Here is a 26,119-nt window from a genome sequence, read left to right on the forward strand (position 1 = left end):
TTTGCACTTATGTCCATTTTTTAAAAAAGGTACAGAGCATCACTGAAAATACAATCACCTGGACAACTGCAAATGTCACAGTTTAGCCACGGGCCCAGGAACACGCCCCCACAGCCCAGCATATCCCGTGGGGGCCGGGTCCCCTAGACTGGCATCTGGGACCACTTTGCTGGTTCCCTGGAACAAGTGGGACTTGCCCCCCAAGGAGGAGAAAGCAGGGAGGCCTGGTGGGTACCTAGGCCCCACCACTGGCCCTGTGTAGGCAGGGACAGCAAACCAGCCCCCAGTAGCCAGGGTGCCCTGCAGGCTGGGGGGTCACAGCCAGGGCATGAAGCAGGGCCAAGAGGGGCTGTGCTCTGGGTGCCATAATGCAAGTCAAGGACCCCTCGTGGAGGCAAGTGGCCCTCGGACCGTGGGTCCCAAGGACAGACCACCAGGGCCTCAGTCACAGTTGCCACAAGGTGATGATGTGGACATGATGCCAGAGACCTGGCTGCTGACACAGAGAAGACAGGGAGCTCTGAGGTAGAGGCCTGGCTTGCTCCCTGCGGCGTCAGGAATCTGACTGTCCCCCGGGCGGGACAGCAGGTCAGCTGAGGTCACACCTTGGCCTCACACAGCAAGCACACCATCCTCTGGGGCTGGGAGCGGGGCTCCGTCCTGCGTGACCTTCTCTTGCACGGGACTCACCAGCTCCTGGGCAGGCGGCAGGGGCTGGTGGCGGCTCTGTTCGAAGTGGCGCAGGCCCACCAGCACGGCGGCAAGGAAGTAGGCGGCGAAGAGCAGCAGGAAGTAGACGAAGTAGATGAGGAACTGGAACAGAGAGGCGCAGGTGAGGTCAGGGGAGCACTTGGAGGAGGGGAGGGGCACCCAGGGCTCACAAACAGGGCAACAGAGAGGTGCCGATGAGGTCACAGAAGCATCTGAGGGGGGAGAGGGAGGGGCACCCAGGAAACAGGGACGTGGGAACAGAGAGGCACAGGTGAGGTCAGGGGAGCACCTGGGGGAGGGGGAGAGGGCACCCAGGGCTCACAGACAGGAGAACAGAGAGGCACAGGTGAGGTCAGGGGAGCACCTGGGGGAGGCGGAGACGCACCCAGGGAACGGGGACATGGGAACAGAGAGGTGCAGGTGAGGTCAGGGGAGCACTTGGAGGAGGGGAGGGGCACCCAGGGCTCACAGAAAGAGCAACAGAGAGGTGCCGATGAGGTCACAGAAGCATCTGAGGGGGGAGGGGGAGGGGCACCCAGGAAACAGGGACATGGGAACAGAGAGGCACAGGTGAGGTCAGGGGAGCACCTGGGGGAGGCGGAGGGGCACCCAGGGAACAGGGACATGGGAACAGAGAGGGACGGGTGAGGTCAGGGGAGCACCTGGGGGAGGGGGAGAGGGCACCCAGGGCTCACAGACATGGGGGAACAGAGAGGCACAGGTGAGGTCAGGGGAGCACCCGGGGGAGGGGGAGAGGGCACCCAGGGAACAGGGACATGGGAACAGAGAGGCACGGGTGAGGTCAGGGGAGCACCCGGGGGAGGGGGAGAGGGCACCCAGGACAGACATGGGAACAGAGAGGCACAGGTGAGGTCAGGGGAGCACCTGGGGGAGGCGGAGGGGCACCCAGGGAACAGGGACATGGGAACAGAGAGGGACGGGTGAGGTCAGGGGAGCACCTGGGGGAGGGGGAGAGGGCACCCAGGGCTCACAGACATGGGAACAGAGAGGCACAGGTGAGGTCAGGGGAGCACCTGGGGGAGGCGGAGGGGCACCCAGGGAACAGGGACATGGGAACAGAGAGGCACGGGTGAGGTCAGGGGAGCACCTGGGGGAGGGGGAGAGGGCACCCAGGGCTCACAGACATGGGAACAGAGAGGCACAGGTGAGGTCAGGGGAGCACCTGGGGGAGGGGGAGAGGGCACCCAGGGCTCACAGACATGGGAACAGAGAGGCACAGGTGAGGTCAGGGGAGCACCCGGGGGAGGGGGAGAGGGCACCCAGGGCTCACAGACATGGGAACAGAGAGGCACAGGTGAGGTCAGGGGAGCACCCGGGGGAGGGGGAGAGGGCACCCAGGGCTCACAGACAGGGGAACAGAGAGGCACAGGTCAGGTCACGGGAACGCCTGGGGAGGGGGGCGGGGCGCGCAGGCCTCCACTGGCCAGCCAAGCAGCAGCACAGCCTGCACTTCTGAGCCTCTGGGATCCTGCCTGAGGCATTCTGATCACTTGGTGTGACAGCAAATGTGTGCTTGGCTCTGGGGCCAGGTCTTCACACCCGTGTGGGTGGAGCCTGGTGGAGGGGTACAGACCATCCAGTCGCCCAGCGCAGCCCCCATGGCCCTGGGGCCTGGGCAACCCCGAACCCGGCGACCCGTGAAGCTGCCCAGCAGGGATGCACAGGAACCTGGGCCCAGCACAGAGGACCCTCCCACCTGAATCTCAGGTCACCGGGCACAGGGGTTCAGGGTGTCTCCCTCATCTGCGGGCCAAGGCGCCGGAGCTCTACTCCCCCAGGGGGGCTCCCTGAGACCCCCTTAGGCACCAGCATGCTCAGCCCTCCTAGGAAAGCTCTTTTTCAGAAGCAAAACCAGGAAGTGAACCATCAGAGACTTCGCGTCCAGGACCCTGGGGCCGGCATGTCTTGTCTCTTTCTCTCCGAGTGTGAGCGAAGCCCCGGACACTGCACAGAGAGCACTCAAAGGTGACTGAAAGCTGGACAGGCAGACCAGCCTTGACCTTGGAGTCTGAGGAGCAACACGGCAACGTGTTCCCTGGTTTTTTCTTCTTTCTGCTGCCTGTATTCTTAAAGGAACCAAAGAAGCCAGCAAACCAGAAATCCCAAAACACGTGGGAAAAAAACCAACACTAACAAAAGCTGCTCCGAACGAAGGATCAGGAGAGGGACCACTGGCCCAGCAGGATGGGACACTGAAGAATGGGAACCACTCTACTCCAGCCAGACCCCACCCTCATGACCCAGGCTATGATGCCCCCAGTCTGGTCAGGCGGTGTTGGTCAGGGCCCGGTGGGGAGCTGGAACGTTCACCCCCACAGAGACCACATGGAAAGCCTGGACTGTCGCTCTTACCAGGCGATGTCCCCCACTCGTTGAAGAGTCAGGACTTTCAACCCACCCAGCAGTGTCAAGAATGCTCTGCCCCCACCAAGATCACTAGAGACCACAGGGGGAGCGGTAATGAGGCACCCAGGCCCCTCTCAACCACTCGTGGCCACCTTGGGGAGCGGGCACTCCTATCCTTGACCCCACACACCCCTCAGTGTGAGGAAGGCTGAGTGGGGAGTCTGGACACCCACCCCACCTGGCTATAAAGAGGTACAAGCTCCTAGTCCTCTGCGAGAGTGCTGTCAGGAAAAGCCAGCTAAAACAGAGGATTAAATAAGATCCAGAGTGACTTCCCTGGTGGTCCAGTGGTTAAGAATCCACCATGCAATGCAGGGGACGCAGGTTCAATCCCAGGTCAAGGCACTAAGATCTCACATGCCTCAGAGTAACTAAGTCCAAGTACTGCAACTAAGACCCAAAGCAGCCAAATAAATATTTTTAAAAAAAAATAAGATCTAGAATCTCATAACATAATGGCCAAAATGTACAGGTTTCACTTTAAAAAAATCACTCAGCAAACTTAGAAAAAGTTCTCTAAATGAATGAAATACAATCAACAGAGACTGATACCAAGATGACAAAGATGATAAAGCTTTGCAGAAAAGAAATGGAAGAGATAAAGAAGAAAAGTTACAGTAAAGTTACAGTAAAAGAAGAAAAATACAGTAACCAATATAAAAACTTAACAAATGGTCTTGACAACAGAATGGCAGGAACAGAGGAAAGAACTGGTGCACTGGAAGATGTAACAATAGAAATGGGCAAATCTTAACAACAAAACAGATAGGGAAAAGAGCAGAGCCTCATTCTCTAGGGGACAACACACTGTTATAGAAGTAAAACAAGAAGAAAAAAGGATGGAACTGAAAAAGTACTTGAGGAAATAATGGCTGTGAAAATGTCTCAAATCTGGCAAGGGACATAAACCTGCATATTTAAGAAGGTGTATGTGTATCACGTTCAGTTGCTCAGTCATGTCCAACTCTTTGCAACTCCACAGACTGCAGCCCACAAGGCTCCTCTGTCCATGGAATTTTCCGGGCAAGAATACTGGAGTGAGTTGCCATTTCTCCCTACAGGGCATCTTCCCAACACAGGGATTGCACTTGCATCTCCTGTCTCCTGCATTGGCAGGCAGCTTCTTGACCACTGAGCCACCTTGGAAGCCCCTTAAGAGTGTGAGGGAACCCCAAACAAAACACCCACCCCAAATCAGACCAATACAGATCATAGTCAAATTTCTGAAAGCTAAAGACAAAGGAAAAATCTTGAAAGCAGCCAGAAAAAAATGACACTGTAGGGGAAAAAATGAGAATAACAGTGGATTTTTCATCAGAAACCAGGAAGATCACGAGGAAATGACAAATTTTTCACATGCTGAACAAAAAAACTTTAACCCAGAAACCTATTCCACTGAAAACATCCTTCAGAAATGAAAAATAAATCAAGATACTCTCAGGTCAAGAAAAACTAAGAGAACAATTTGTCACCAGCAGACCTGCCCAAAAAGAACGCCTGAAGAAGGTTCTCTAAACAGAAAGTAAATGATAAGAAACCTGTGACATCAAGAATGAGAAACAACAGTGATCAAAATTATGGGTAAATAGACTTTTCTTCTCTCCAGTTTCCTAAATGTTTGTTAGCTGAAGTAAAACCTATAACCCCTTCTTAGGCAGCTCTAACGATATATAGGGGAAATAAATAAGGCACTTGTACTATAAACAGTGGAGGGAAAAGTGACTTAAAGGAGGTGAGATTTCAATACTTACTACAACTGGCCATTTAATACACAAAGCAACTATCAAAAAAGTTATCACAAGAGATACACTCAAATTACACAACAGATAACCCAAAAAGAAGTTCTGAGGAATCTGTAAATGACTTATGAAAAGGCAGGGGAAAAGAAAACAGAAACAAAAGGCAGAGAATAAAAGGAAAACAAAAAGGAAATGACAGATGTAAGTTCTAAGACAGCACAATTACACTAAATATAAATGGTCTAAATAAACTAATCAAAGAAAGAGATTGGCAGAGTGAGTTAAAAAACATGACAACCATATGCTATCTACAAGAAACTCAAGTATAACAATATAATCAGGTTAAAAATAAAAGGACAGAGGCTTCCCTGGTGGCTCAGTGGTAAAAAAAAAAATCCACCTGCCAATGCGGGAGACATAGTTCAATCCCTGATCTGGGATGATCCCATATGCCACGGAGCAACTAAGCCCGTGTGCCATCACGGATGAGCCCGTGCTCTAGAGCCCAGGAATTGCAACTACTGAGCCCACGTGATGTAACTACTGAAGCCCACATGCCCTAGAGCCTGTGCTCAGCACCAAGAGAAGCCATTGCAATGAGAAATCCATGCACCGCAACTAGAGAAAGCTTGCACAACAATGAAGACCTGGCACAGCCAATAAATAAATAAAAACTGGGGGGAAAAAGCCAAAGGAAAGCAGAACGGCTATACGAATGTCATGTAAAGTAGACTTCGGAGAAAAGAAAATGACCACAGGCAGAGAAGGACATCATATAATGTTAAAAGACTCAATCCACCAAGACACACTGTGCATGTGTATGCAACAAGTAGTTGAAAAAATGTGAAGTAAAAACATGAAAGAATTGAAAGAAAAAATAGACAAATTCACAGTTATAAATGAAAACTTTAACATTCCTTTCTCAACAATAGGCCAGACAGAAAATCCATAAGGATACAGAAAAAACCAATAACCACCATTAACAATAGGATGTAATCAGTATTTATAGAATACTCCATCCCCAAACAGCAGAATTCACATTCTTTTCAAGTGTTCATGCAGCATATAACAAGACAGACCATGTCCTGGGCCATAAAACAAACCTTGACATAATGCAGATTGTGTTCTCTGATCACAACAGAATAGAATCAAAAATACAAATCAATAACAGAAAGATAGGAAAACAATCAAACACTTGGAAACTAAACAAAACATTTTGAAATAATCATAGGTCAAAGAGAAAGTATGAAAAGAGACAAAAATACATAGAAATGAAAGAAAATGAAGATACAACATATCAAAATCTGTAGGATGTAGCTAAAGCAGGCTCAGAGGGGAATGCATAGTAATAAATGCAAATATTAGAAAAGAAAAAGTCTCAAATCATTCATCTAAGCTTCCATCTCAAGAACCTAGAAAAAGATCAGCAAAATAAATCCAAAGCAAGTAAAACAAAGGAAACAGTTAAAACAAAAGTTCTAGCCAGTGCAATAAGAAAGTAAATAAAAAACATTTAAGAAAAGACCTCCTGGAACAAATAAGTGACCTCAACAAGATTACACAAGATTAACACACACAAGTCAATGTATTTCTTACACAGGCAGACCTCAGATATTGCTCAGTTCCAGAACACCCCAATAAATATTGCAATAAAGCCACTCACACAAATTTTTTGGTTTCCCAGTACATATAAAAATTATGTTTACACTATACTATAGTCTATTAAGTGTGTAATAGCATTATGTCTAAAAACACAATGTACATACCTTAATAAAAATATTTTATTGCTAAAAAATGCCAACCGCCATCTGACAATGCAGGGTTGCCACAAATCTTCAACTTGTAAAAAAGTATCTTCGAAGCATGGTAAAGTGAAGTACAATAAAATGAGGTCTGTCTGACTTCCCTGGTGGCTCAGACGGTAAAAGCGGCTGCCTACAATAAGATCCCCTGGAGAAGGAAATGGCAACCCACTCCAGTACTCTTGCCTGGAAAAACCCATGGAAAGATGAAGAAGCCTGTTAGGCAACATTCCACGGGGCCACAAAGAGTCGGACACAACTGAGCGACTTCACTTTCTTTTCTTTCTTGTACTAGCAATGAACACCCGGACACTGTTATAGACTGAACTATCTCCCTTCAAAATTCATTGTTGAAGCCCTAACCCCCAGTATGACTGCTATGTTGAGATAAGACCTTTCAGGGGTCATTAAGGTTAAATGAGGTCATGAGGGTAGAACTCTGATCCAGTATGACTGCTGTCCTCACACAAGACAGAGATACCAGGCGTGCACACAGAAGACAGACCAAGTGAGGAGAAGGGCCTCGGGGGGAACCAAACCTGCAAACACCTTGATCTCACACTTCCAGCCTCCAGATTGTTAGAGAATAGATGGCTGTTGCACAAACTGCCCAGTCTGTGATATTTTGTTCTGGCAGTCCTTGCAGATTAATGCAGACACCGAAACTAAAATGATCACATAACAATTGCGCACAAAACACTGAAATACCCAGGAATAAATCTAAGAAAACATGCACAGCACTTCAGTAGTTGCATGCATGTCAAAAACTACAAAATGCTGAAAAAGAAATCAAAGAAGTTCCAAGTAAACGGAGAGACATACCACGTTCACAGGCTGAAGACTCAGCAGAGTAAAAGATGTCAATGCTCCCAATACTGATAAACAGGCTTAATTCAATTCCTAGCAAAACCACAACAGAAGTTTCTGTAAATATAGACAAGATTACTCTAAAATGTAGAGGTAAAGGCAAAGAAAGCCTAATGGCTAAAACAATTCTGAAAAGAATTTCAAAGTTGGAGGAATCGGTGTACCCAATTTTAAAACTTACCACATAGCTACACAAGCTATGTGTACAAGCACAAGCTACACAAGCAAGACAGTGTGGTGGTGGAGGAAGCGTGGAGACACAGTCCAACAGAACAGACAGAGTACCCAGAAGCAGGCTCAGACAAGTGGTGAGAAAGCAATTCAGTCTTTCAACAAATGGTGCTGGAGCGACTAGACATCCACAGACAAAGGAACAACATAATGTCACACCTTACACAAACGTTAACTCCAAACAGGTCACAGACTTAGGTGTCAAACTATAAAACTTTAATAAGAAGCTGGGGAAAATCTTTGGGACTCAGGACCAGACAGAGTTATTATGTGTGCTGTGCTAAGCCACTTCCGTCCTGTCTGACTCTGCAGCCCTGTGGACTATACGTAGCCCACCCGGTTCCTCAGTCCATGGGGTTCTGCAGGCAAGAATACTGGAGTGGATTGCCATTTGCTTCTCCAGGGGATCTTCCCGACCCAGGATTCGAACCCACATCTCTTGTGTCTCCTGCATTGGCAGGTGGGTTCTTTACCACTAGTGCCACCTGGGAAGCCCAGAATTATATGCAATACCAAAACTAAGATCCATAAAAGGACAAAGGAATGAATCAGACCTCATCAAAATTAAAAACTTCTACTCTGCAAACAGCCCTATTAAGAAGGCGAGATGGTCTGCCATGGACTGGGAGATGCCTGCAAAGCACATGTCCAACAAAGGACTGGTATCTAGAATAAGCAGACATGCTCAAAGTCAAGAATAAAAAGACAAAGGCCCCAACCAGGAAATGGGCAGGAAATGGAAGAAACCCTTCACCCAGGAGGATGCACAGATGCAGCTGCACATGAGAAGAGAAGCATCACCACCATCAGGGAGTGAGTGTGTGCGTGCTCAGTTCTGTTGGACTCTTGGCGACCCCATGGTCTGTAGCCGCCAGGCTCCTCAGTCCAAGGAATTTTCCAGGCAAGAATACTGGAGTAGGTAGCCATTCCCTTCTCCAGAGGATCTTCCTGACCCTGGGATGGAACCCAGGTCTCCTGCATTACAGGCAGATTCTTTACTGTCTGAACCATCAGGGAAGCCCATCATAGCCATCACGGAAAAAAATGCAAATTAAAACCACAGGGATCAGCTCTCCACACCATTCAGAATGCCTAAACAAACGATGACCCCATCAAAGGCTGGTGAGAATGTGGAGAAACTGGCTTCCTCAGGCATGGCCGGTGAGAAGGAAAAAACGGTGCAGAACAGTCTGGCAGCCACCCCAGGACTCAGTGACTGCACTTCAGGGCATTTATCCAGAGAAACGGAACTCCAGGTTCACACAGAAAGCTATATACCAATGTTTAGAGCAGGACCAAGCTGGGGCTCCTGGCGGTAAGCAGGTAAGAGCCTGGGTCCAGTCACCAGGGAACCCACACAGCACAGGACCCGACGGGAGTGTCTCTAGGAGCTGGGACGAGTGGTTAAAAGTCAATCCTGACTCACAGGGTTCCACGTAAGGGCACTCTCGAGATGACAACACTACAGAAATGGGCGCAAACCGGGGCTGCTGGGGTTGGGGCCCAGCGTGGCTGCAGGGGGTGGGCAGGCATGCTCCCATCTCGACTGCGGGGTCCACATCCCCCTAGTGCCTGCACCCCAGAGCTGCAGGATGTGGCCAGTGGGGAGGCTAGGTATGTGAGTCTCTGCATTACCTGTTACCCTGCGTGTGAGTGTGTGGTGACCCAGAAATACTGTTTAACTTAAAAGCCAGCCCCCCAGGCCAGCTCCCCACATGCTCTGGGCTGGTTCCCACCACCAGCTTCGTTCCCCACTCCCACTCTCACCACCTATGACAGAGGGATGGGCCCCCAGTGCACTGCACGTGGAAACAGTAAGCGAGAGGAGCAGGGATGACTCTCCTGCCGGACACCACCAGGATCCGTAATTTCTAATGACTAGCAAGCCTGTAGAGCTCCCTTTTAACCAGGAAACTAAAGCAGCCAGACAAAAATCAATGTAATGTCAGCTTGACCTGGCAAGGCCATAAAGTACCACGTGGTGGGGCTGGGCTGAGACAGGGGAGGAAAGTCCAGCCCTGTCTCCAGCCTGGAGCCCCTGAGAAGCCCCACCGCCCAGAGCCAGGACGACCAGAGCTCCAGGGAATGGGAACACCCCTGGGTATGGAGGCCCCTTGCAGGCCAGGTGGATGGCTGCCAGCAAGGCCCACAAACAAGCCGGGAGGCAATGATGCTCCCTGCGGAGGCTGCCGCTCCAGAGGGGAGGCCTCACCAGAGAGTCCCAGTGAAAGAGGGCCGAATCCACCACCTCTGGACGGAGGTCTGGTGCCTCTGGACTGCCCCTCCCGCCCAGCTGTAGGCGCAGTCACAGACGCCCCGTGGACCTGAGTCCAGCTTGGCCACCTTACTCAGCCACAGTCCCCAGTGTTCAGCCTGGGGATCCCTCCTGGGGAAGCAGGGCCGAGACCTGCCTGCTTGGGTGGACACAAAGGGCCACAGGCTCTGATGTCCTTCCCGATCCCCAGCCAAAAATCCCGTTTCTGAACAAGAGGGTATCTTGTGCCCGGAACCTTCTTCTTGATCAGCTCTGGCAAGGCAGTCACCAGTGCAAGGCTGACTCGGCACCCTTGGACAAAGGGCTAGATTTCTCCATGGAGCCGCCACACCCCAGGGAGGCCCAGCTCCCAGCAGGTGGAGGCTGCACCGAGAAGCCCGATGACAACCCTCCCGCAGGCCCATCCTCTGGCTAGTTCCAGCTCACTCAGAGGTCCTGCCCTGGCCGGGGCACCGGGAGTCCAGCCTGAGCGTGTCCCAGGTCTCATGTTCTTCTCGGGAGACAGAGGACTGGATGGAGGGAGGGGTCGGGAAAGGGGCTGACAGGCACCAAGGTCAGTCAACCCTGGAGCTCCGCTCTCGTCTGCCCCCACAGAGAGCTGTCCCATGAGCAGGACCCATTGCAGGAAGGCCTGTGGGAGGGCACAGGGGATGCTTAGGACCATGCCTCCAGCCTTCCCGGGACCTCAGCCAGAGTAGGGGGTACCCAGGGTCCCGAGAGCTCCTGCAGAAGTGACCGGCACCCAGGCTGGCCTCGGGGACCCCAGAGATCTCACTGGACTTGACTGGACATGCCTACGGCACTGCCCAATGTGGGCAGCATTCACAGCCCCAACCTGAGCCCCGCAAGGGAGCTGCCCAAGTTTGCAGCAGGCAGCCAGATTGTGGCTCTCGGCCTCCCTGCCCTCTGACCCTTCCCTCCCTGTTTCCACTCAGTCCAGAGAGTCTGGCCAGAGATGTCCCTGCCTGCAGTGTGTCTATGGTCTGGGTCCCGGGAGGGGTGGCACTGCTGGCCGGGCGGGCACCAGGACGCCTGGCCAGGACTTCTCCCCCAACCCACCCTGAGGCGTCCCTCCTCCAGGAAGTGAGCCTGAAAGTGGAGCTAACCTGAGAGTGGACCGGGAGGCCCAGGCCTCGCTTGTCGGAGACGATGAGGGTGATGATGGTCTTGAGAACGGTGGCGAGGAATGTGTTGATGCCAAAGACCAGGGCGCGGAGCTCTTGAGAAAGAGAAGCCGCGATCTGAAAACTTAACAGGGAAACGGGCCGAGGTCAGACCACTGGGGCGAGATACGCCCACAGGTGCAGAGGACCCAGCTAGCTGGCAGTGCTCTCAGGCAGCCAGGAACAGCCGCGGGTCCACCGAGGCTGCAGGGCTTGCAGGGAGACCATGAGACCTACGCAGCGCCTGGGCTGCCCACTGCCCTGGGCCTGTGCTCTGAGCTGTACATCCTCCCTTGGTGACCCATAAAGGGAGTGCAGAGCCAGGTGCAGAAGGCAGCCCTGGGAGATAAAGTCTCCTGGAAACCCTGGGACAAAGTAAGTTGTCGTCACTACAGGGCTCTCAGAAAACCGTCTCCCTGAAAGCAGGGTGTTAACACAACCACAGGCACAGACGGGCATGAGGAAAATTCCGAATTTAAAGTCCTTTGCTGTTAAATGAGTCAGTAAATTAGAAAAAGACCCATAAAACAAATAAAGCAGCAAGAGGAATTAATATGCTCAGTGCTTCCAGGGCTCTGCACAGAAATTAACATTTGAACACACTTTTCAATTAAAAGTCCCAAAGTGCCTTAAAAGAAACTAGACAGGAAACGTTCTCAAGTTCTGAAGAATGAGTGAACAAAAATGAGTGAAAAAAAAAAGCCTTACAGAGAATGACAAAGGCTAGGGAGCTTCTGCTGGGGGTGCGGGAGGGCTGGGACGACAAGAAATACATGAAGTGCCAGGGTGGCAGGCACACAGTAACTCGAGCAATAGATTAACTCCTGGAAACAGGAGCCCAGCCAGGTCCCACCGGTACAGGCAGAAAAAAACGCCACCCGTGCGACTGGTGGAGATGATGCTGCCAGAGCTCCATGAGTGGGATTAAAGCCAACGGTAACACGGTTTCACACTCCATGAAAGGCCCCTGCCACCACACCCACAGGTGGGAGAATAAACGGGCTGCAGACGACCGGGGAATAGGAAATCCCAGCGGGAAAAGAACCCATGGGTGTGAACCGGCCAGGACAGCAGGGAAGGGCCGCTGGCCCGTGGGTTGCCGTCAGCTGTGAACTGGCCAGGACACCAGGGATAGGCCACTGGCCCACGAGCCGCCCTCCACCCACGCCTGCCTGGCCCTGTCTGCAGCATCTCTTAAACCCTTTCTAAAGCACATGAACTCTGACCTGGCTGGCCCACTTCCGGAACCACCTGAGGCCATTATCAGAACTTCAGAAGGAAAATGTAGGTGAGAGGGTGAGGCTTCTGAGCTATGCGTCTCAGGGAGATACTGGAGACGGTGGCCTTGTCACCAGGAAGACCAAAAACAATGCCCTCTGGACACAGAGCCGCAGGCTTATGAGGCGGGGGGAGCGATGACCCCAGCAGCCTGACACCACATGTCAGCCACGGAGCCTGGGGAGTTCTGCTGTCTCCTTCTCACCTTTGTGTCTCACGTTTGACCTTTTCTGCATCGTATTTGATCTTTCTGCTACTAGCACCCATGGCTTTTACAATTAACACACGAGACACCAGGTGTCCTGAGAGAACTGAGGGGAAGACACCTCAGTTTCCACAATGCTGACGGTGGCAGGAGCGGTGGGGCGCTTACAGGCTGAGAGCGCGTCAGGACAGGAGGATGCAGCGTCCCGCTTGTGTGGGAGGCCAGGCCTGGGGCCACGGCCACACGGCCACAGGGGCAGGAGGGCGGCGGAGCATAAACCGTGCCAGCAGGACCAGGGTGTGGTCTGGGCACCGGGGCAGCACTGGCCCAGGAAATGAAAGGACAGGGTCTGATCCGGGCTCCCTCCCACAGACCAGCGCAGGCATGCGTCTGACGTGCAGGGGAGCCAGGCCACCATGCCGTGGGCAGGGGGGCGGGCTGCAGAGGGGCAGGAGTCTGAGGACACCATCCAAGCTCAACACAAGGTGGGGGCATACGTTCTCACATGGGTGTGACCGGAGTGGATGGTCCAAGTCGGGACGGAGATGCCCCAGGGGAGACGGGGCGCAGAGGGGAGCTGGAGCCAAACAGCTGGGGACAGTGACAGGCCACCTGCCAGGTACAGGTGTTGAGCATGTGTTGTGTGTCACATACATGGTGTGGACACGTGTGTCTGGGGTGAACACACAGTGTGAGAGGTCCAGTTCAGAGGGTGCACTGAGGGGTCAGGAGCCAGACCCAGCAGGACGTGGCTGGGGAAGGTTCTGGAAGGCACAGTGGGTTGGCAGGCAGCTCTTGGGACATCCCCAGGTGGGTGCAGGGGCGTCACCAGGGGTGTGAGGAACGTAAGGGCATCAGGGAAGGTCTCCCTTGGGCAGAAGGTCTGCTGGGTCACCCAGTTACTGCTGTGAGCCTCCCTGCCCACAAGCGGGAGAGGACAGGAATGGCCTCAGAGTCACCCATGACAGGACCTCAGGGCCGGGAGGCAGGGAGGAAGGACTACAGAGGTCCAATCTGTGTGGACACCAGAGGCTCAAGGTGGGAGCACAGGGGACGCCCACACAGACCGGACTCCTCGCCCTGCCTTAGGGTCCTGGCAGCTGAGACAGGGCATGCTGTGGGCATGGGGGCTCCTGGCTAAAGGCACCTGGGGCTCACTCTCCCACATGAGCAGTACATACCCTGCTGCTCCCCATGGAACCTTCTGGAAGGAGACCTTCTGCTACATACCATCCATGGCCCTCCAGCCACTCCCCCACCACCCCCCCCTCCAGTTTCTCGGGCCACCTGCCAGCCCCGGCCCGACTCACGTGGCGATGGGTACCAGGAACTGGTAGGAGCCGCGGAAGAGCACGAAGGCCACGTAGCACAACCAAATGTTGTCGGTCTTGTACATGAGGAACACCAGCCCCGCCTGCAGCAGCGTCACCACCGCGATGACCAGCCTGGCCCACAGCACCCAGCGGATCTTCACGAAGCCCGCGGCGAAGGAGGTGAGGGCACCTGGGGAGACAAGGCGCATCACAGCCATCCCCATCGTCACGGTGGCCGCTCCATGGGGCGGGGCGTACCTAGCAGCGTGGAGGCGGCGTCCGCCCCGCCGTTGTAGACCCTGGTGGTGTCCGTGGTGGGGTTGACCACTTTCCACAGGATGTGCACGTAGTAGACGATCAGGTAGTAGCCGGCGGAGTTGAAGACCCACCAGAGAGACCAGAGGCGCAGCTGCGGCAGCTGCACCACGCGGCCCAGCTCTCCGAGCATGCGCACGAACGTCGAGTCCCGCCAGGCGGCCGGCGGCCAGCCCCGCTTCGCGCCCGCGGCCTGCGCCTGGCCCGGGTTCATCTGGTCCAGCTCGGAGGGCGCCGCCCCGGCACGCACGGGCGCTCCGCGGTTGAAGAAGAGGCTGCGCTTGGGGCGCTTCAGGAAGAGCGCCAGCACTAGGCTGAAGGTGAGGAAGGCCAGCGAGATGTAGTTGAGCGTGGAGAAGGGGACCCTGCCCATGGTGACCAGCAGCTGGCCCAGCACCGAGCTGGTGAAGACGCCCAGCAGCACCGAGGCCCGCGAGTAGCTGGCCATTTGCTGGTAGCGGGCAGGGGGCACCAGCGAGAAGATGTAGGAGGAGTAGGCGATGCGGGCAGCCATGGTGATGCTGAAGAAGAACTCCATGAACTGCATGTGCAACACCGTCGAGCCAAACAGCAGCAGGAGCCACACAGACACGTAGCTCAGGCCCTGCAGCAGCAGCACCGGCTTGTAGCAGAGGTAGTCGGTCAGCAAGAAGATGGGCACCAGCACGGCCAGGTTCGAGTAGGACAGCACCGGCGTGATCTCGTTGGTGACCTGCGGGACAGCACAGGCGTGACCTCCAACCCCAGAGCACCGCACCGTCCCTGCTGCTCTGGGTGCCCGTCACGTCTGCTGGGCTGGGCCCAGCACCTGCAAGCCCCACATGGCCCCCACGCACCCCCAAGTCACCCCGTCTCCTGTGCCCCTTTACCACAGCACCCCACCAGGACTATGTGGCGGGTACTGTCCTCCAAACACATGCAGCCCTTTAGGGCTGTCCAGGGCCTCCGAGAAAACAGAAGCACAACCAGACCCCCAAACGTGTTCCACTCTGATCCCATCCCCAAGGGTGTGCTCCTCAGGAAACAGCTACTGACACCTGCACAGTGCTGGTAAGTATGCTGAAAATAATCAGCAACTACATGCTAAGCCACGTTGATCCAGGCATGTCTCTAATGAAATAACAACATGATAGGATTTCCCCTTAAATCTACCGATATAGAAGACAGAGCTGTGACTAATCTACACTCTTGCCAGCAGCCAAGGAAGGCCTTCGGTGGCCAGTCTCACTCTGTCCCAGGGCACAGGGGATGCTGCAGCCACCCTTGCACCAGCCACGCAGGAGAGCAAAGCTGGGCCCTCACCCCCACCTGTCAGGCAGGACTAGGAGCTGCCTTCAAGGGAGCCAGGACTCCCAGCTTCACTAAGAGAGCTGTCCATGGCCTTGGCCGTTCACCTCTCCACTCAGACAGGGCCGGCCCAGCAGGACACTCTGTCCTGGGCACGTAGGACAAGGCCACAGCCACACACCCCCTTGGGATGCAAGCCAGATGTCCTCCCACTGCCCAGGAAGGGCCACCCTGGGCCTGCCCCCCAGGAAGAGGTCCCAGCTTTTGAGAGATCCAAGTCTTTGGCCTCGCCCCGCCTTCCTGGGGGATGCACACGGGAGGCAGCCTGTGCTCGGAGCCTCTCCCGAGGCCCAGCTGGGTGTTTAGCAGGTAGTCTCCTACAGGAATCCAAATGACCCCACCTGACCTTCCCAGGAGCTTCATCTGACCCCAAATGACCCTCCCAGGAGTTCCACCTGACCCCAACTGACCTTCCCAGGGCCTAGACATGGCTCAGATCAGCCAGGGGCAGCAACAGGTAAGCCTCTGGCCTTGTTGGACTCTCAGAGGCTTTGGCCTCCCTTGGTTCCCACCCGACTCAGGGTGCTAACCCTGACATGCGCCTGACTACCTACTAACACCAAGGCCCACTTCACAGATGCACCAAGGACCCAGAGCTGAGCCCAGGTCAGCACGCAGGGCCCAGCTAAGCCCACTGCTTCCTGGAGGCTCACCCATGGTTTTCTGCAGCCGTCGTGTCTGTCCACCCAGAACTTGCAGCCTAACTGGCTAGGCCTGGGCACTGCTTCTGAGTCTGTGCTCGGGACCCCAAGCTGGCCACACACCCACTGCCTCCAGGGCTCCCCTGCCCGCTGGAAGCCACCCAATACTGAGCACTAGAGCCTCGGGACAGTCCAAGACAGTCTTGGTCCAAGTCTGTTCTCAGGGGCGCTGAAAAACCAGTGCTGGTCCCAGAGTCATGGGAGCCAGCTACAGGGTCAGAGCCTTGTTTATGGAAAATTTCGGGAACATCAAACAACCACTCAGTGGTCGAGCCCTCTTGGCAGGTGGCTTGCACAGCTGCGGGGCCATGGGGTCAGAACCACAGGAGGCCAGCCGTTCTTTCTTGTCCCCTCACTTGCTGATCCGCTTTCTCCAGCTGGGCAGGCACGCAGGCCAGGGGGGCAGACCCATGTCATTATTTGGGAACTGCGGGGAGCATGGCACCCACGGAGTCCCTGTGGCAGGTGGCGTGAGAGTTGCCTCATCCTGGTGCAGCCAGTGTTGCTGGGCCATGTTCCCAGCACCTCGGTGTGGACAGGCTAGATCCAGACTGGCAGGCAGGACGAGGAAGCCATGCCCACACCAGGATCCAGGTGGCCTCAGGGCAGCCAACAGGAGGCTTAGCCCGGGTCCTGTGGCAGGCAGGACAAGGACAGGATGCCATGGGCTCTGAGGACCATGGGACAAGGGGCGCAGGGCAGGGCCAGGCCATAGGTGACCAGAATTCCAAGATGAGTGGCGTCAACAGCCTACACTTGGCTGCACCCAGAGGGGCGCAGGGAGCGAGGGCAGGACAGGGGCTGTCACACCAGTAACAGGCAGGGTCAGCCATGGGCCAGCAAGGACTACTGTGTAAAATGTCCTGGGCCGGGGTCATCATGGAGGTGGGGTGGGGGGCTGCAGGACCCAACCCGGACAGCTCAGGTGCAGAGGAGTCACAGGGCCCAAGGGGCAAAGCAAACCTCGTACCCGCCAGGAAGTGCGTCATGAACCAAAGGGCAGGGGGTTGGGGGGTGGGGGGTGGGGGTGGGCGGGATGTGTGTGCAGGCAACACTCAGCATAAACTGGGAAGAATGGGGCTGAGTTCACAGTGAAACTGCAGCCTAGAAGGGGAGGAAGCTGGTGGACAGGAGACACCGGGCCCCCCAGTACCAGAAGCCTACCAGGCACAGGAAGGCAGACGCCTGCAGAGGGGGAATCTGGCAAGGCCAGGCTTGGGGACAGCCAGGAACACGAGACGCCACAGCAGAAATCAAGGAAATCTAAGCCCGGCAGCAAGCCCTTCGTCTATCAGATGGGCACAAACTCAACAGCGCCTGGTGGGTGCTGACGAAATGGAGTCAGGGCCCAGCCTCGCACTGCAGAGGGTGGAAGCGACTGCAGCAGCGTTTCCCCTGGGGAACGGACCAAGCTGGAGACCTTAGAGACCCTTGGAGCAAGGTGGGGGAGGGGGTTCTTGGTGGTTTGAGGCCCTGAATGCAAGCTGGGCAGTATCAGCCTGTATCTATGCTGGAGAAGTGACCGTGGTCACAGACCCGCCGGGCTCTCCCCGAACAGGCCTCTGCCGATCTTGGGTCACATCCAAGGCCTGGTGGGAGGCTTAATTTCTTGAACCTACTATTTAAGAGCTAACTTGTGACCTGAGAGGGCAGGCAAGTGGGAGTTTACTACAGAGGTTTTCCTTATAGTTATTTTAATGGCACGTCCCACGGGGGCTCACTCCTAAGTCATCTTGGCAGTGGACGATGGGCCTTTGTGGAACAGAGTGGTGTCCGGGGAACTGGCCAGTCAGTGAATGAGGGACGTGCTACACCCAGTGTTGGAAGGAGGCAAGGCCCTCCACCCCAGACTCACCTGGGAAGTCACCCCTCTGGCTGTGGGGTTGGAGCCCTCACACACACATGGCTTTGAGCCTGTGCATGATGCCGGGGCACATGGGTGTGTCTGGTTTCCAAGAGGGCTACTTTGAGGGGGCAGGCTCGTGTGCACGGCAATTCCATACGGCTTAATCCTGGGGTCACTGAGGGGTGGGGACCAAGCCCTGGACCAGGGAGAGGCAGGAGCTCCCTGAAGAAATCAAGTGGGGAATCCCCGTGGGACCCAGTGGGGTCCAGCGGCAGGGGGTATGGAGGCCAAGGTCACTGTGCAAGGGACAGATGGGGTTGGGGTCAGGCTCTGGGGTGGCAGGTGGTCCTAAGGGAGGACGAGGAGGGGTGGTGAACAGACCCTGGCCATGTGCTCCATCAACCAACAGACTCTGAGTCCTCTTGATTTGCTTTATTTTATGGAGACAGAAACCGGCAGGGACATTGCCTGCTGCTGCTTTTACACAAGACTCCCGTGGGGTATAAGCTTATTAGTTGGGTTCCAACGAGATCCTTTGTCCTTGTTGCTGAGCAAAAGGCAAATTCCTTCTGTAATCCCTCTCCACAAACAGCCTCTGCTTGGAAGCAAGGGCTCCACAAGCGGGTGGGCAGGCAGTGGGCTCTGCCCCGGAGGCCCACGGCAGGCATGACCCCTCCACCAGACCTGCCACCACCCCACAGGGACCTGGTGGCTGCCAGCGCCTGCAGCCATGCAGCCCCCACGCTCCGGCCCATCCCACTCGCATGCGCCCCCAACGTGCCTGTGTCTGCGTGAAGTTCTTGTCGGGGCCCAGGAGGTAAGGCGTGATGAAGCTCTCCCCAGGCCGCATCTGGGCCATGAAGCCGTAGAAGCAGAGGAAGGACACCAGGCACCACCAGGACTGCTGCTCACGGCCGGGCTGGGGCTCCTCCGGCGCCTGCTTCTCCACCTCCGGGCCAGAGAGCGCCATGCTGCCAGGAAATGGACGGGACGTTGCACCTGAAGGGGGAGCTAGAGTCAGGGTGGCTCCATAGACAACTGCAGCCGCCTCCCCCCAAAACTCTGTGGTGACGGGCTCCCCACCACACCAGTCATTCAACCAGAACTCACATCACACGGAGGAGAGGGGCCCCCAGCCCCAGCCCTGCACCCCCAACCTGGAGCTTGTGACAATCCCAATGCCAGGCCTAGCCAGGCTGGGTTCTCACCACCTCTGGGGGCTCCAGGGCTGCAGCTCCGTAGGGTGGCAGGAACCACGTGGGGCCCATAAATGCTAAATAACTGAAAGTAAATGCAATTTAAGATCCAGGTCCCCAGGAACCCCAGGCTCCAGTCATGTGCTCACAGTGCTGCCTGCTGTGGGCCGGTGGGCAGGCAGGACCCCTGTGCCCTGCCCCAGAGGCCCGAGACAGACATGACCCCTCTGCCGAACCTCCCACCACAAGGTCTGATGACTGCTCCTGTGTCTGGAGTCTCAATGTCACAGCACCAGGCGTGTCCATGTGCCAGGCACAGCAGAAGAGCGGTCCTAAGACAGCCAAGAGGATGGGGTAGGAAGAGGCCCTGCTGGGCACACAGCCCCTCCGGGAGGCCAGGCACACACCCGGGTGCAGCACAGGGGTCCGTGATGGGGGCAGGGTAAGACACCTCCCACCTCCCCGGGGCGAGCCTGGGCCACTTTCAGCAAGGGAGCTACGGTCTGATGAGCAGGTTCCTCCTTCCTCTCTCGTTCATTTCCGTGACTCACAGAAAATGGGGCAGGGGTGTCACAGCAGTAACCCCCTGGAGAAGCCAGGGTTGGTGGGTTTATTCATGAGGCTACAAGGAGAGGCAGCAGCAGCCTGGGGGTTACTGGGTCCTAGGACCTGGTCCCAGCCTTCTCAAGAGCTAAGTGAAACACCAGCCAAGAAGGGGGGCCAGAAGCCCCTGGGAGATGCGGCTTCCTGGAGAGCACACAGCCCAAATGGCTCTAGCAGAAAGACTCTGTTTAAGGCAGGCACATACGGCCCCCACTCCAGCTCCAGGACTCCCCTCAAGCTCACTCACGACTCCTGGGCCACTGCTGACTGAGTGCCAGGAAAACGGAGACCCTCAGTCAGCTGAGCACCCAGCATGGGGTGAACAGCCAAAAACTTACAAAGCACGGGGCCCCCAGGAGCAGGTTCCCACACTGTCTGTCCCCAGGCTCCCCGGGAGCAGGCACCCACAGGCCACCATGCTCCCAGTCCCCACAGGCTCAAGAGCTCAGGAGCCCCCACGCTCCCTGTCCCCAGGGGCTCAGGGGCCCCCTGTTCTGAAAGGTGTTGTCTCCAGAGATGACAGAGATTCCCTACCTGGTGCCCCCGAAATCCCGAATCTCGGCGCAGAACTCTCAGACTCCAGAGCACACCGGCTTCTACATTTCTACTTCCTGGACTCCCACAGTTTCTGAAGCCCGAGGCGGTGCTTCTGAGAGTTGCGTGAGAGCCTGTCTGTCAGTAGGTCTGGGGCAGGCAGGACTCTGCTCCCTGACACGCTCCCCCCTCCTCCCCGGAACTCCCAAACAGCAGGAGCCGATGACAGCTCCGCCCCCAGTACCTGAGGCCAGCACCACAACCCCCAGCGCTCAGACACCCCGGCGCCCAGCCCTGAGGGTCCCAAGAGTCACAGTGGTGGACCACTGCCCTCCCCAGCAGCACCAATCTGCAAGAGTCCACACCCTGTGATGGCCAGGGACCTGGTGAGGGGGTCGAGGGCAGCTCTGCAGACACCTGGGGTTTACATGGGACCTCTGGGAGTGTCCCACCAGCTGCTCCCCTCCAGCCCACCCCATCCCTGCAATCTGGGGAGGTTGAGCTCGCTGCTGCTGGAGTCCCTCACCTTCCTCCCCCAGCCAGCGAGAGAAGCCTGGGCTCCTCAGCTCCTGGACCACAGGATGAGGAGGGCCCAGGGTCACCTGCGGCTCATCCCTCTGGGCTGCGGCCTACTGGCTGGTGGGTCTCCCTCCCATCTACCTGCTTCTGCACAACCTTCTGCTCAAGACGCCATAGGCAAAACCTCAGGCCTGCTTCCCGCTGGGGTGGCAGAAAGAAAGCAGCCTTCTCATCTGGACTGGGGTGCTGGGGAGGTCAGGGAGGCCCACGGACCACTCCAGAAGGAGGGACCCAGGCTGCCTCTGTGTTTCTCTGTGCCCCGGTGTCAGGGACCCACTCTCCAAGGATATGAGCCAAGACGCCCAACCCGGACAAAGGCAGCCGCCTGTCCTAAGAAACGTCTACTGCCCGGTGGACCTTGGAGCCCAGCCCTGCCAGCCCCCCCTCCACCCCGCCCCACACCAGGGGAGCAGAAACAGCAGTGAAGACCCGGAAAGCTCAGAAGGTACCAGACCCTGTGGGGTTCCCTTCAAAAACAGTCACTTTCATTTCTGCTTTATGTTTTCTCCTGCTGCTGCTGCTGCTAAGTCACCTCAGTCATCTCCGAGTCTGTGCGACCCCATAGATGGCAGCCCACCAGGCTCCACCATTCCTGGGATTCTCCAGGCAAGAACACTGGAGTGGGTTGCCATTGCCTTCTCCTGAGTGTCACTTAAAAATCTGCCCCTCCCACTCATATGAGGCCCTTCTCCAACTTTGGGGGGTGGGGTGGGGGGTCGCAGTCCCCGCCTGTCCTGTGCCAGCACCTCTGGTGACTCCCCATGTAACAGGCCTTGTAGAGGCATCCAGGTCAGAGCTGTGGAGAGCAGGCCTCGAGACAGGCTGACCTGTCACTTATCACAGGCCTCACTGAAGACAGAGTGCTAGGCTCGAGGGGTTGGCGTCCTGGCCACTGTGAGACCACCACCCGGGGCCATAAGCAATGGCACTGATTTGCACTGGAGGGGCCAGGAGGCCGGGCCCATTTTGGAATGCGTGCCCCCCCCATGCACCACCCCACACACTTCCCAAAGATTCCAAAGCAGGCAGAGGGCAGCCAGCGCACGTGCCCATGGCTGGACTGCAGGGTCACGGGGAGGGCCTGGGCCCATCCAGGGAGCACAGGCGGCCACACCAGAGCATAGGACCCTTATGTGGGGCTGGGGCAGGGGTGCAGAAGAAAGAGTGGATGCAGAGCTGGGATTTCCCTGGGGGGCCAGGCACTGCGTGTGTTCCTGGCGGCCTTGGGGGCCTCAAGGATTACCCACCCTGTTAATTTATTCTACCCACATGAGGGCATTGCCATGGCTAAGATTAAAGTCCTCTTCCAAACACTCAGGCCCGGGAAGGCGAGTCGGAGGGACCCATCATGTACTCACGGCCACAGAAACGGCACCCAGGGCAAGGGAGGTGCCCGAGCTCAGGGCAAGGGGGCAGGCAGGCCGCTGAAGGAAGCACTGCCCGGCACCTGGGCAGGCCGCAGTGAAGACGAGGACCTTCAGGAGAAGTTCCTGACCATCACCCTGGAAGGCTCCTTCTGACAACCCGTGCTCCCACCCTCTCCCACCAGTTCTGTGCTCCCAGCACCTGGGAAGGCTGGAGACCCAAGACCAAGACAAATCAAACACCATGGCTCTCGTCTGGCCCTTCAGGAGAGCCACCACTGCCTCAGGCTGCCATCTGCTCACTGAACAGAGAAAAGCCTTGTGCCCTCCCAGATCACATGACAGTTTGTGTTCCAGAGAGTAAAAAGGAAAACCATCTGGCCATCCCTACTGTGGACATCAAACCCACAAGTTGAAAACCCCCTGGACATGCTGGTCATCTTTCCCTAGCACAGATAGCTGTAACTTGGGGTCATTAAACCCACAGATGCCCCTTCTGAAAGTAAGCATCCTGCCAGCGCGAGTTCTTGCAGTCCAGCAGAGGCCGCTGGGTGGGCTGCCCACCCGCGGCCTGGGCACCTGGCTCCCAAACCTGCAGGGGGAGGCAGTTCTGCTGATTCGGTCTGGGCTGGTGGGGAGGGGGGCCCTCCGGCCTCCCTTCCTGAAGGGGCACCCAGCAGGGGGCTCCAAGGACTATGGCACCTGCAGGCTGTGGGTGGCCTGGAAGACAGCTGCTTGCAGATTCCCGCTGGCCTTCTGAGACCTGCGACCCTGACACCCGAGGTGCCAGGAATCCCATGAACACACGTGTGACGGTCACCCCGAGGCTCTCCAGCACACGTGGGGGAAGAGCGTGCCTCCCGGAGAGGTGCAGAGTGTCCCACGGCCCTGGACATTCTCCAGCGCCCGGCTCCAACCGCGCCAGGAGCTGCTCCAAGGGGAAGTTGTTCACACCTACAGACTCCCAGCGCAGGAAACGACAATGGCTTGTCTGGAGACCAGACGTGCAATCCGGCTCCCCTTCTTGCCCGGAGCCCGCGCGTAAGGTGACAGAGGCTCGGAGAGTGCGCCGGGGTTGCCACGTGGGACGAGGCTGCACGTGGGGCTCACTGCCCCCGCACTCATCTCCAGCGGCCCTGTGCCCAACCCCATCCCGGGACCAGGAGCCCCCGGCTCGTGTTCCCCCGCCGCCCCCCTCCCCGCCCCAGCACCCGCAGCGCCTGCACCTAGAGGTCTCCCCGAGCCCCAAAGTCTGGCCTGCGCGCACTCCGGCATTGGGAGCGTGTGACCCCCGCGCGCTCCCTGCAGCCCGGCCAGCAATCCCACGACCTTCTCGGACCGCGCAGCCCCAATACCTGCGCGCTCGCGGCCTCCGGGCTAGGGGCTGGGGACCACAGTGCCCACAATGCCGCGCGGCCGCTCGCTTCCGGTAGGCTGGGGGAGGGGGGCACCTGGCCCCGCCCCGCCACCCGTTGCCGGGACACCAGTCGCAAGGTCTCCGACCCCGCCCCCCGCCCCCCCCCCCCCCACAGTAGCACCCGGGGTCCGAACCCAGCGGGCTCGGAACTCCCGCGTGCACGGCCGGTGGCGACTCGGAACACAATCCCTACTCAGCCCACCCAGTCACCGCCCCCTGGTCACGCGCCCCTAGTCGCCCAGTGCTGGCTACTCCCCGTGCGTCCACCTCGCCCCTGGCCGAGCCCCCGGCCGCAGCCCCTGCCGCACACCCCGGAGCTCCTACGCGCGGCTCGCGCGTCCTTCGTGCCTACCCACCCAGCGCCGGACTCCCGTCACATCGCGGCTGTGCCGGAGGTCTCCGGACCGGGCCTGGAAAGAGGCGCCCCCCCACCACCTCCCCTCCAACCTCTGGCTGCAACTGCCCCTTGGATGAGGGCCGCCCCCTGACTTGTACACCGCCTGTCCCGCAGACACCCCAGCAAGAAGTTCTCGAGCTTTATCTTTTAGGTTAATTTATCCTGAGACGTGCCTGCCCTCGCCAACCCACAAACTCCAGCCAGAGGCACTGGTCACTGAGCCAGGCAGGACAGCACTGTGGGGTTGGAAGGAGCCCCTGCCCCCTGTTGCAGAGGCCTGTGTGGATCATCCTGCCCCACATTTGGTCTTGTAGGTGCCTCTGGACTCCATTAGCTCCTTCTATCAATCATGCGGGGACTCAGCAAGTACAGGCTCTGCTCCGCCTCCCCCCACCCACCCACCCAACGCGGGGAGGCAGAGCAGATTGGGGGAGGGGTACAAAGACAAAGGAGTGGCCCAGAGGCCCAGTTGGACCAAGCAGAAGGTCCCTGAAGGGATCCCAGGAAGGGAACATTGAGTCCTGGTGTCTGGCTTCACAGCCTCCTGGCCAGTGCCTCCCCGACCCTGATCACAGCAAGACCAGCCCCCTGGATGTGGCCTGTGTTGTGCTGTGCAGTCTTTGACAGTGAGGGCTGCTGGCAGGGAGGACGCTCGTGAGTCACCAGCAGGGAGGTTGGGGTGCCCAGGCTGTGACCTTCAGGCGGGAGCACTGAGAAGCAGCCCTGTGGGAGCCGCCTCACAACCTCAGAAAGTGGCTGCTCCCTCCCTCTGCCCGAAAAGCTGGCACCAAGGAGCATGGCCGTCGGGCACACAGCACTAGTCAGCCATCACAATCGGCCAAGTTTGGGGACTGGGCCGGCCCAGAACAGCAGTGCAGCCCCTCAGAGAGCAGGACGGACAGCACCCAGGGACCTGGTGTGCGGAGAGCGGCTTCCGCCTTAGGTGGGATCAGAGTTCCTCCCCCACGTCCCTCACCTGGTGGCCCCTCTCTGGCACTTGGGCGTGTGTGGAGCTCATGCCTCATTCTGGTCCCTGGCTAGGGAGCCGACTGGAGCTGGGCTCTGGGCGGATGGAGGGGTCACGCTCACCACTGCCCCCCACCATCCAAGATCTGGCCAGGGCTGCCGTGTCTGGCTGGGCTGTGAGCATTGTCACCGAGGGTAGGGGGAGGGGTGCAGCTACCCGGTGGGAAGACAGAAGGGCTTCCAGAGTCCAGGATGTGATTCAGCTGCCAGGAGCGGCCTCGGCACCAGACCATGGCTCCCTAAGGCCCTGCGGGTGCAGCAGGCTGGAAAGTGAGGCTGCCAAGCAGTTGGTGTTCATTGTTCAGTTGCTCAGGCCTGCCTGACTTGCAACCCTGTGGATGGCAGCACGCCAACCTTCCCTGTCCTTCATGACCTCCCGGAGTTTGCTCAAACTCATGTCTGTTGAGTCAGTGATGCCATCCAACCATTTCATCCTCTGTCGCCTCCTTCTCCTGCCCTCAGACTTTCCCAGCATCAGGCAGAGAGATGTGCAAGAACAGATGGTTTGGGGGCCAGCTCATTTTGGGGGATAGGTCTTGTGCTCCAGTCATCGTGGCTGTAAGGGGTGCTCTTGGCTTTAACAGTCTGTGTCAGATGTTTATGTGCCTGCTCTGCACAGGGTCGGGGCAGCTGCTGTGGGGGGCTCAGAGGGAGTGAGAGTGGGTCCCCAAGTGGACCCTGACCTGGAGGGTCAGGATGGGCCCGCAGCACTGAACCACAGTTTCACCAGCCCGTAGTTTCCAGTTATGTCTGCTCCCAGAGAGGGCCAGGGTCTATAGCCCT

General features: G+C 57.1%; 1 protein-coding gene across 8 annotated transcripts; it reads right to left on the reverse strand.

Annotated features, from left to right (window-relative positions):
• Window positions 1–24,345, reverse strand: SLC19A1 (solute carrier family 19 member 1). 8 transcript variants are annotated; one of them, XM_043474607.1, is made up of 7 exons: window positions 24,270–24,345; window positions 19,002–19,219; window positions 14,270–15,038; window positions 14,009–14,201; window positions 11,159–11,300; window positions 10,479–10,683; window positions 1–813 (listed from the first exon to the last, which is right to left on the reverse strand). In XM_043474607.1, exons 2-7 carry the CDS (start codon window positions 19,188–19,190, stop codon window positions 590–592), a joined length of 1,722 nt encoding a protein of 573 aa, XP_043330542.1. In that variant the 5' UTR covers window positions 19,191–19,219; window positions 24,270–24,345; the 3' UTR covers window positions 1–589. The 8 variants fall into 8 exon arrangements, with proteins under 8 accessions (XP_043330542.1, XP_043330538.1, XP_043330537.1 ...); XM_043474603.1 differs by lacking the exon at window positions 24,270–24,345 and adding an exon at window positions 23,852–24,053; XM_043474602.1 differs by lacking the exon at window positions 24,270–24,345 and adding an exon at window positions 23,723–23,744.
• Between the last annotated feature and the right edge of the window lie 1,774 nt (window positions 24,346–26,119).

Source organism: Cervus canadensis, chromosome 7 (genome assembly GCF_019320065.1).
Source record: "Cervus canadensis isolate Bull #8, Minnesota chromosome 7, ASM1932006v1, whole genome shotgun sequence".
NCBI classification, from domain to species: Eukaryota; Metazoa; Chordata; class Mammalia; order Artiodactyla; family Cervidae; genus Cervus; species Cervus canadensis.